Source organism: Rhamphochromis sp. 'chilingali' (assembly GCF_963969265.1).
Source record: "Rhamphochromis sp. 'chilingali' genome assembly, chromosome: 14".
NCBI lineage: Eukaryota > Metazoa > Chordata > Actinopteri > Cichliformes > Cichlidae > Rhamphochromis > Rhamphochromis sp. 'chilingali'.
In genome coordinates this window covers 21,301,672-21,313,812 of record NC_137941.1, presented here as the reverse complement: position 1 = coordinate 21,313,812, position 12,141 = coordinate 21,301,672, and the positions used below count along the sequence as shown (strand labels likewise).

The window sequence follows — 12,141 nt, the reverse complement described above, 5'->3', positions numbered from 1 at the left end:
TGTAAAATATGTGTACACACACACACACACACACACACATAGAAAAACATTTAGTATACACATCCAAAAGAAATTCTTATTTTTTTTGCATATACTATTATATACCGCAGCAATTTCCTAATGTTGTAAACCTGCTCAACATTTGGCAATAAACCCCTTTCTGATTCTGATTCTGATTCTGATATATTGTACATATATTTATTAGTTTCAGATTTAGCCATTCGTATATTTTGCCTGTTTATGTTATTGTATTTTGCACAACTCTGTTGCTTGTGAAGCTCGCACACAAGAATTTCACTCACATGTACTGTACCAACGTATCTGCACATGTGATGTGACAATAAAAGTGATTTGATTTTGATTTGATTTTGAGTGACCGAGCCCCAGGCCGAGAGGCTGGGGGCACCCCACCTCCGAAGTGGCCCGAGCGAGCCCCAGGCAGGGGAAGTGGTGGTAGGGGGAGATAGGCCTCCAAACCTTGGAGGGCCTGAGATGTCCCCAGAGAGGTGGCGTCTGATACCCAACCTGACATATAGACACAGACATACAGGCACACACAGACACAAACATCCATTCCCACCCTCATGCTCTCATATGCACTTACTCCACATTCAACCAACGTGGAGACAAACATAAAGAGACGCTGTACACACAATCACACTCCCCAAGTGTACTCTACGAACCGGGTCTAGGTACCCTTGCCCCTGGAGGGGGGAACTGCACCCAGACCCAGGTGGTGTTTCCCTTTTCCCTGCGATGCGGAGAGGCAGACCGCCCCGACTCCGCAGCAGCAGGGAGGCCCCACACTCCAGACCGCAGTCGGACGGCCAACTCCTCCTCCTAGCCCCCCTGCTCCAGCAGGCCGCAGAGAACGGGGGTGAGAGAAGACTCCAAACCTCCCTCCACCCGCTCACTGTAGTGTTGATGCATGTGTGTTCTAAGGTGCATTTAAAACCCAGGAGGGCATGGAGCTACCTGCCAGAGAGAAGCAGGTAAGCGCATAGTCCCTCCTGCTAGCCCTCAATGTCTACGTGTATTTAAAATTGAGAGGTGGACAACGACGCCAGGGGTGAGGTGTGCACCCTGATGGTCTTTTGGAATCCGTGTAGCGTGCCCACCCCCAAGATCCTATATGTATGTGTAATGAGAGTGTGAGTACCGGTAATGTGAATGTCTAAGTTGTGGGATAAAATTGAGGCGGAGGCAGCCATAAGGGGACGGGGGGGACGGGGGGGGGTAGCCTCCTCTGCACCCTGGTGACATACCCCTACTCCAAGGCCCTGCATGTGTGGGTGGTTGTGGTGGAGCGGGAAGAGGGAGGCAGCTGGAGATGGGGAGGGAAGGAAGGGAGGGGCAAGTGACCCCTCCCTGGGGCCAGCTCCCCCGCTGACCCCAGTAGGCACCCCCATACTCCGCGACCCGCCAGGCCGCCCGGCCCCACAGAGCCCGGGACAGTCCACCCAACCCCACCACAGAGAAAACTGCACCTACCCCACCATCCACTCATCTTCCAGACTACATAAGACAATAGACGCCCAGGCTGAGATCTTCCTCCACCTCTCCTGTATCTCCCCCTCCTGCAGAGAGAGTTCCTGAAGAGAGGAAAGCTCCTGCAAGATGTGACAACCTCCCTCACCAGTTGAAGAGCCCCCCCAGGTGGCTCGACGCACCGGCGGCACCCTGCGCCAGGGCTGGGCCCCCATGCACCCACCCGCCCACAACCCCGGCAACACACCAACCAGGACCCAAGCCCCCGAGGCCCGGCCAGGGCCCCAGCCCAGAGACAGAGCACCCCCAGAACCTCACGCCCATCCCAGACCCACCCAGGGGCAGCCAGGCTACCAGGTCAGTAACCCACGTCCGTCAGCACAGACCCTCCCCTAGCCCCGCTGCATGCAGCCACGAGGAAACCGTCACCTGAGAGTGACCTTATTTCTTAACGGGTATATGTATTCTTTTATCCTCGTCCCCATATAAGGCACATTTTAAAGCAGAAATTACTCAAAGATCATGTTTAGTTTCAGTTTTAGCTATTAGGTCCAACTAATACCAGGCATCTAGGAGAAATTAAAGGTCTCATGAGATAACATGATAAATCAAAAACTATATTTTACAAGACTCTGTAAAAACCGCTTTGTAAGAAGTGTGTAATGTTTTTGTGGGTTTGTTTTACAGTTTCAGGGTTATTGTGTTGAAAGTTTTGAGACATTTGCCCATACGTATATGCATACAAATAGTATCTGATCATTAGAAAGAGTGTAAAAACTCAACCAGTATACAATCAAAGTTGCGTCCATATGCAGCTTGCCTACAGTGCACAGAGTACACTGAGAAAGTAAATTATACCGAGTTATACTCACATTTTGCTGATAATAGTCAGGACATAGGGGTTAAACTATATACGGCGTTGATGTAATACAATTTTACAAATTTTTAACGAGGTGGAAAAACTATCACACGGATTAATATTTAAAGTAGAAAAAAAGTGTTTATATGTTTTAAAGCCTGTCTGAAAGAGGTTTGTATGTTTTCTTTGTGCTTTTCTGTTCTGTTCTGTCAGGAATTCACAGATTTGGGTCTAATTCTTTTTTTAAGTTTAAAGCGTATTCTCTGGCCCTGGCTTAAAACCAGGGACTTTGTCCACCCTTTCCAGCGTGACTGCTTCCTCCTCCTCTTCCTCCCCCTTCTCTGAAAGTGTTACCCTCTCATCCTCTATCTCCCCTCATCCACTATTCTCCTCCTCACCTCCTGCTGCACTCCATCCCTCTGCTGAGCACAGGTATTTGTTTAGGAATCTCTCGGTGGAAATTATACTCCATCTCCGGCGCTCCCTATCAACACACAATTATCATGGGCAATCATGCAGAACAGCGCTGAATTCAGCTGGGACTCCCACTCTGATGACATTACTGACTGCAAGGCCCTGCTACTGCTGGAGGTAGCCTGCTCCACACCTGCATTACACCTCCCTCTCTCTCTCTTCGTCACACACTCTCTCCTGGATATGGATAGAGAAATGATTAAAGTTTCTTTTTTTTTTTAATCTTATTAGGATTTCATTTAAACCAGGAAGTCCACCAGATAAGAAATGTCTTTCTTAGGGGAGACTTGGCTGAAAAGACTGCTGCAACCTCAAACAGGACAAATCCTGTGATCTTATCTCATAATTTATTAGCATTTGCCCACCAATGCTGGGCCTCCTTTCATGACCTGCAGGGGGGCTTTCCCTCAGTGCGGCTTCTCATAAATCTGAGCCAAATTTGATGGACTCTGTGTGGGGATAGTCATTTGAAATTTCAGGAATTTGGAAGTGTGAAACTCCATCATTAGAGCCTTCTGTGAAGCCCAAGTCAGTCTCGCAAATAATCAATGCCTTACATTGTGTCACTCTCTCCTGCATTCTGAGGCAAAGCGCAGATGCATTTCCCTATGTATGATAAGTACATTATGAGTCTCGAAAGGCGCAGAGTTGATGCAGACACACGAGAATCAACACAGGAGTCCATTCAGATCCTGATCAAATGCTCCATTCATGAGTGAAATTACCATCCGTCTGTCAGCCAAGGTGTGAATTCTTTCATCTACAGATTCTGCCTCTGAAGTTGTGATTAAATGCATAACGCGACATACACTCCACATAGAGTCAAGATAAGCAAAATGGGATTTCTGTCTCTCAAGGTGGCGGTTGGTGTGTGATTCAAGTGAGGCAGCAGTGCCATCTTGTGGTCATTTAGTTTATACATATATTTATGGTTTTAGTGCAGTGCTTAAGAGATGCTTAAAGAATCAGTGAATCCTGTTTGATTATTGTTGTTAGTTCCCTAGCTTATTCATGCCACTGGTGTCACAAATCTGTAAGTTGCGCTACATCGGTCCTATTTTACACATTTTTACAATTTCTGCCGCCTCATGCACGTGAAATAAACTGATTGTTTTTGCAAATTAAAATTCTTTCCTTTTTTCTCCCATTTTTCTTTTATTATAAAGAAGGACTGTTTTATTATTAGTTTTATTTACATGCATCTGACACAATGCACAATCAACATTGCTTTGTAACAATGGTAAAAGGATTTTAATTGGCAGCAAAAGCAGATCACAGAATATATATATATGTACATATATTTGACAGACATGACGTTATATCTCGCAACGCACTCAGAACAGCACAAAAAGAAAGGGAACTGTGAACAGCGTTAACATAAAACTGTTGCCTGTGCCGAGCCAATAATGTGGTCAAAGCTAAAAATGCACACTTTTAGGTGACAAATAAGCAAATGTTGACACACAGTGACAAATAAATATCTGATAACACAATGAGATGCATTAATATGATCCTGCAATCACCTGATGATCAAAAAGCACCAAAACCAACAATAAAAATGTTCACCCACAATCTGAGGCTCAGTAGCTTATGAATCTATACCATGAGCTCCACTGTTATCCAGAAACTATTTAAAACACAGAAATTAGGGATACCTTTTGCACTGACGTGAACGGTTCATTTGAGTTGATGCACATCTGCTGACCTGCTTGTGTAAATACTCACCAGTGTATTTATATTCAGCTCTGAACAGAATAAAATTCAACTTTTTTTCTTCTTCGAGTCATATTTGAATAAAAACTAAAATCACTGGAATAATTAAGGATCAGTTAAACTTATTTTTTTGTCCTCACAGTCAGGTTACAGTCAGAGAACAGCAGTTTGAGAAAATACTGATGGTTTTGGTGCTTACATGTGTTTAATGGAGGATAACAAATATCAAGAATTACCAGCTTTAACCTTTAAAGCAATGAGCTGGCAGAAGTTATTTCCCAGTACTGATTCCCATTACTATACACACAGATCACGATGCCACCTTAGAAGCTTTTTGTAGATAATTTTACAAACTCTTTTATATTTTTTAATTACATTTTCAACCCATACACAATCCTTTAATATTTCCAACAGCACTCTTCCATACTAACATATCACTGCTGGTGCCTGAATTTCATGAAAATACTCAGAAAATACCTCAAAATATCACAGACACACGAGACTCTAATAAAGCTGTGCTCCACAGATACTTCAGCATAATCATTGTTCTTGTGAATGTTTCATACAGCAGAGGACCAAAACTTCAAGAATGAAAAAAATAAATAAAAGCATAATTAAATGTCGTCATGAATGCATTAATGTGCCATTAAATGCATTAAGAATTACATCAAAATAAACACGGATCAATTTATATTATATTTCTATTTTCATTTGCTTCTGTATTTATTTTTTTCTTTGATAAAGAAAATGTGAATTTTGGGGGAAGTTTCAGGGAAAAAACTAGGGGATAATTAAATTAATTTATATATACATTTAAAATCTTTTATATTCATTATTAATAGATATGAGAAATACAAGAGAAATTAAATAAGTAATAAATATTAAATATGAAAGCAGACAAATTAACAGAAGGGTAAATAAATAGAAGACCAGCAGAAATATTAATTTATGGCACATTTCAGAAATTAGCGCCTCGGTTTATTTTTAATATTCATTTTCGTGCATTTTTTAAATTTCTTGTTTATTTTTCATTTTAAATGTTTTTGGTCCTCCGCAGTCTCCGTGCTATCTTAGCTGAGCTGAAAATGACTCAGGTTTGAGTGAGCATGACGAGCTCAACAACAGCTGAAAATATTCAAGCATGTGCCACATAATTGCCAAACCGATTCCAGCTTTTACACGACAGAAAGACTGAGAAAAGTATAAAACCCTCATACAATCCCGACATTCGGGCTCTTCTTCTACTGCTGGTAAGTCACTGGGAGTGAATCTGGATGGTTCGGCCGATGAGGAGGAAAAGAAGGCCGGCCAGGAGGCAGAAGAAGATGCCGATTGGGGCAAACATGAAGGAGAGACCGTAGCTGAAGGTCAGACGGAAGTCTGAACACAGAGCACGCTGGTGGTCTATGTAAAGGTCTATCACATCCAACACCTGCATCCACAGTACGTACATCACCACCACACACAGCAGGAAAAAACCTAGAGGTGTGGAGAGGGGTAGTGAGATTTGACAACATGTGCTTCAAATCAGATTAATAAGATCAACAATCTAACCGTCTGTGGGAGAGACATGTACATGTTCTATAGTAAATTATGTTTGCATTTGTGGGGAAGCAGAATTGTACAGGTTTCATTTTAAATCTCAATGTCATTAGCCTATTATTTGTTTTTAAAAAAAACATCTGCATCTGAAGATCCACCTGTAGCTAGAGCTCTTTGATTAGTTTTATTTTATTTATTTATTTAAACTTTATTTAACCATGGAAAAAATAAAAGAGTTGTACATTTCATGTCATTGCTTTAGTCAGAATTCTTTTTTTAAATGCTGGCAGTGTAAAAAAACAAACAAACACAGTGTCACCTGGTTTTTACTTACCAGCTATCAGAAAGAGGCCACCCCCTGCTTTATACAAGCGGTGGCCGGCAAACGGAGCAGCGCAGATGATGATGAAGCCGCCAATCACCACAGCTGCTACAGCAATGAGCATAAAGACGCTCCAGAAACCTCTGTAAGCTGAACAAGAGGGATGTTAATCAGCTCTGTGACACTAAACAATGAAATCACTACATAAAAAACACAGATGTGAATAAATACTTACTTATGGAAGACTCGTACTCTGTGGCATTGTGGGTCTGACGAGACACAGGGAATGGGAAGAGGTAGGCAGGCATACATACTTTTGAGTCAGGCTGATTGGCTACAAACAGAAAGAGAAAAATACTGATTTTTATTTACATCTGCAGAGAAATCATTTCTATTTGTCTATACGAGCATATATGGAAAAGCCAGAGTGAGCAGTTGGCGGTGGGTTGCAAAGTGGCTTGCAGTGAGAGCAGCAACTGCAGGCAGGCTGAAGTAGCTGAAGCTTTTTATGTAACTCGCCAACTCACACAAATGTATCAAGCTGAGCTGAGGATGGCTTGTGGCATACCTGACCTAATGCCACACTAGACCCGCATAAACAAATTAACTGAATTATTTAGCAATTAGATACAAATGCATCCTGTGTATTGCAGAAAATACAGAGAGAGTTACATTTTGGAATTTGTTTTGAATATTTTCATGTAAATTCTGGGAAAATGCTCTAATTTGCAGATTTTGCACATAATCTTCAGCACTGGAACTAAACAGACAAAACAACATTAAAAAATAATTTTTGCCCAAAATTGTGACTTTATCTAATTTAATTACATGTATATTTTTCAGCAATTATGCTACAAAAGTACAATGCAAGTGCTTTTGTCTCTCTTTTCTTGCTCTTTGCTCCCAACATATGAAATTCCACAGATCGTCACGAGGCCCTTTTCTTTCTGGAGGCTATTCCTGACAATGGCTCACCATTCAAAGTCGCCATTGGAAAAAAAAAGATGACACAAAATCACCTGACAAAACAACCGAATAACATCACATGGCATGGCCTTAAAACAGTCACATGAAAGGGCTTCTACGGCTATGCTGTCATACAATATTAACAGCCATAGCAGCAGCATGTTAAAAACTGTGCGGTCGTAGAGCTGTCATGTGATGGTGGCAGCAGAACATCTGAGGGGAGCAATTTACTGCACTTAAACAAGCATCAGTTTCAGAAGAAAAATGCAAGAATATCTTTCTTGTTTGTGTGTCCTCATTTTTTTCACTCTGCTGTCATGATCCGTGGAACTGCTCATGCTTTTTCTGTATCCTAGTCTAATTTCTAAAGTTCAGATTCTTGTGTTTTGAACACTTGTGTTGGTTTCATTCGAGCCGATGTCTTGGGTTATTATTCTTTTAATGCTTATTTAGTCATGTGAATTGTTACCATTTTGGGAGGGGGGGGGGTCCCCATTTACAGTGTGTGTTTTCCCCCAGTGTATTCTCTGTTTTACCTGAAGCTTTTGGTTTTTCTTTTTTGTGCTCACATTGTCTTTACATTTTGCCTTTTACCTGCAAAGGATTGTCTCAGCAGGACTAATTAAAGCCCAGGGTTCTGTTTGGTGTCATGGATGTGACAGGCTCACTAGCCCTATTCATAATTTTAAAATAACAATAGAAATACAATTGAAATCTCCTCTCTCGTATTTCTAGTCATTTTTACGCACAACTACCCAGTTCACATTCACAAGGTCAGACTTTTTTGGGGGTCAAAATAATTCTAAATATGAAAAACAAAAACAACATAAACAAAGGCATTAAATTACTGGACATTTCTGTCTATGAATTCATTTTTGGGAGTGAAGAAAGTGGAAGAGCGGCCGAAATTTATTAAGCAAGAAGTTTTCAGATCAAATCTCTGTGTACCGAAGAGGCAAAACGCACCACAAAAAAGTGTGTGGATGTCACTGTAACCCTAAACCCCTAAACTGGTCACAGGGAAACTGTTGGATGTTAAAAGGTTTTACAAATAGTGCATATAGCACATTAGACATGAACTTTAATCAAATTCAAAATAAAGCAATATAAAGTCTTACTTACTGAACCAGAGTCTCTTCAGCAGGTCGTCATCCTCCATGTCGCCTTTAAAGGAACACCTCCAGAAAAAACCCTCGTGGTATAGAGTGACATCACTACTGCCCTTGCCCTCCAGCACCACATCTCCAGGCTGAAATGGAGAAGAACAATAAAGTGCGGAGTGGATGACTGAGGCTCAGCAGGTAGAGTGGGAGGGCTGCCAGTGAGAAGGTCGGTGGTTTGATCCCCAGCTCCTCCGGCCTGCATATTAAAGTATTCTTGGGCAAGATACCAAACCCTGAATCGCTCCATGGAGTTTAGGCATGGAATAAAGAAGTGCTTGATGAATATGTGTGTGACTGGGTAATAAAATATGCTTTGAGTGCTCAATAAGAGTAGAAAAGCTATCATCCATTTTACCATTTGGTTTTTACAAATATGGGACAGATATGTATGCACGCCATTTTGTTAGCTGATGGATTAAAGTATATAAGAGATGTGTCAAAATTATGTGAGGCAGGTGCTCAGACTGCTGCCAAAGTGTTACAGAGTGGTTAATATATTTAGGGTCAAGGATCAAGGGTCAAGCCCAGCAAGCGCACTTAGCTGGGCTTCTAGGGTCTAGGGTCTTTACTGTACAATATGAAGCTGCTTAAGGTGACTGTTATTGTGATTTGGGGTTATATAAATAAAACTGAATTGGTGCCAAATGTGTGTAGAGGCCAACAGACCAAGCTCTTCACTGATGCTCACTGAATGGCTCTCAGGGAAATGAAAGTGGAGCTGGGAAGAATCTTGAGGCTTCAGGCTTCATGACATCAGCCGTATCCAGCCAGGCTTTAAAATTAGCCTTACAAAACATTTGAAACATTTTATTTTTCTGCAATTTTTAAAGGAAAGCAGATGGTTCTCACTCAAAGCTTTAAGTTTCCACAGGCAGGTGATGATAAATCAGAGGTGTCAAAATACAATTATAGGCATCAGACGCTATCACAAGCACACTGACACAAACTGTCACACAAAATAAGGTGTGTGATACCGCACAAACAAGTCTAACGAGTGAGAAAAACTCACTGGACTCTACCCCCTGAACCAGCTCACCGCCAGAGTGGATACGAATATAACCACGAACCACCTCCTCAACATGGATGACATCAAGCTGGATATGCCATGAATGAGTGAGATAATGACTCACTGATCCAACTCACCAGGCTCTAAAGCAAGGACATAGGGATGTCATGCAGAGTAAGTGTGTGGCCAAATGATTGCAAAAATAAGGAAAGTGATCCAGGCTGAAAGGTTGGAGTTGCCAGAAGGCCAAATAGCTGACATACAGGGCAGCTATATCTGTATATATAAACATGTTGGTTTTATTGTGTTGCCATCATGTCTTGATTCCAGCAACAGTGCCAACCCTGAAAACTTAAGTATGCTGTTAGTCGGTGATATTTAATACACTAACTGAGACTGCTGGTATTTGTATTTCAATCATAGGGGGCCAAATGTTACACTCGGTGACTCAATCACTACATAGCTGCACACACGCCACATTAAACAGTGTCTTATTACACAAGTAGGTCCTACGGGGATGCCTTTCCACCCTGCAATCCTACTACTGAAAGACTTATTGAAACAACTGATCAAATTTGAATTTAAAGATCCACCATTAACCTGTATAGACTGGAAATACACAGTTCACCTTTAAGAGGTTAAATATGGTGCAAAACAACAATCTGCTGGATTTATTTCTTGTCTTAAAGGAAGAACAACTCTTTTCTCTTTGGTTCCACAGACTTCACATGTAAACAGTAAAAGCTATGAACACATACCTGATCTTCAGCTTAAAATAAACTATACCGGACTCTCTTCTAAGGTCAAAAACTCACCTTTATGGTCACGCCACCTGGGCCAGCAGATTCATTAGGCCTTAACTGGCAGCTCTCTGAAACCAGCAGCCAGTAATCGGTTCCAAAAGAGAGAAGGATGAACACAGTTGCCAACGCCCCAAAGAGCCCTGCGAAGAACAACGCCACTCTAAGCTTCATGGTCCAGGACTGATCAGCCACTTAGTTACAGGATGCCCACACTCAGTCTGACTTTCCCCTCCAACTAGTGCATGTGACAAGCTGAGTCAGATCCAGTCACTCCTCTTGTTATGTGTTATATCCAGCGAGTGAGATAAGTTCAGCTAGGTTTTGTTGGGCTGCTGGACCTTAACACCACTCCCGTCTCTCTGTCTGTGTTATGGGGCGACAAAGTTGTCCATGTGACACCTTTAGATCCTCCACTGGGGTCTGAACCCCCCTACCCCTGTGCTATTTTTGGTTTCTGGCTCTAAGCGGCTGCTTCACTCTACTATGGAGCAGAGTGTGTGCAGCATTTGGAGAGTATGAAGGGAAGGAATTAACACCAAAATAACCGGTGGCAACTGGACACCCAGTCTCTGCACAGGAATGTCAGGGCAGGGTGAGACCGAAAGGACAGAAGAGGAGTAAAGTCTCCCCCAACACTCACACACACATAAACACACACAACAGTGACTAACGCCAACAGAGTGTTACAAATTACTGTAAATGAAGCCTTTCATGCAACTTCTTTGCTGATTTTCAGTTGATTCATACAAGTATAATCTATATAAAAATGACTTTTACTAACCAGACCTCATGCAATAAGACACAATAGGAAGTTAAAAATTACTTTATACAAATTGAAGCGATCACACAAAGGAGGTCACACAAACTCTTTAAAGCAACTATTTTTTTCATCGTTTTAGACATTTTGATACAGATCTCATTTTTTCTATTACACTGGAATTATAAAAAGTATATGCAGCCTTTAATAATGTAAAAGTAAATAACACGGTTACTTCTTTTAACTGTGCTAAAATGTAAGTTAAAATGTATCTTCCACTGATGTTTTCGGAAATATAATTTTGTTGTATTCATGCTCAGTGTGAGTTGAGAGGAAGTGCCGGTTTAGCATCTGGGGGGAATATTTAGCAGTAAAACTATAAGGGGACTCTGTCTAATTTACACACTGATGTGATCCAGGCCACACTCACTCAAAGGTTCGGTATGTGTGTTAGCATCAAAAAGATCAAAAGTTCAAATCAGAGTTTTATCAGATATCATTATTTCTTGTCTGAAACCTAAATATATAGATATATATGTACTGGTTTTGGTTTGGGGGTGTTTTTTGACGTTTTGGAAGCCTCTGAGCACAATTTCCAGTCTATGTTTGCACAATGTGCTAGAAAAGTTTGTAGGTTATGTAACCATGTACATGTATATAGATCTATCTGTACAAATCAAATCAAATCAAATCAAATCAAATCACTTTTTTATTGTCACATCACATGTGCAGGCACACTGGCACAGCACATGCGAGTGAAATTCTTGTGTGCGAGCCCCACAAGCAACAGAGATGTGCAAACACAACAACACAAACGAGCAAAATACAAGAATGGCCAACCTGAAACTAATAAATATATGTACAATATATAATAGTGTATGCATTTCTGGATGTGTATACTAAATATTTTCCTACGTGTGTGTGTGTGTGTGTGTGTGTGTGTGTGTGTGTGTGTGTGTGTGTGTGTATACACATTTTTACAAATTAAATAGTAAAAAAAAAAAAAAAAAAAAAATAATAATAATAATAATAATAATAATAATAATAA

At 41.2% G+C, this 12,141-nt stretch overlaps 1 protein-coding gene across 1 annotated transcript; it reads right to left on the bottom strand.

Moving 5' to 3' along the window:
- Positions 1-3,968: 3,968 nt before the first annotated feature.
- Positions 3,969-10,885, bottom strand: tmem182a (transmembrane protein 182a). Its single transcript, XM_080903643.1, has 5 exons — positions 10,349-10,885; positions 8,487-8,613; positions 6,634-6,732; positions 6,411-6,548; positions 3,969-6,013 (listed from the first exon to the last, which is right to left on the bottom strand). The coding sequence occupies exons 1-5, from the start codon at positions 10,505-10,507 to the stop codon at positions 5,790-5,792; spliced, it is 747 nt and encodes a 248-aa protein (XP_080759769.1). The 5' UTR covers positions 10,508-10,885; the 3' UTR covers positions 3,969-5,789.
- Between the last annotated feature and the right edge of the window lie 1,256 nt (positions 10,886-12,141).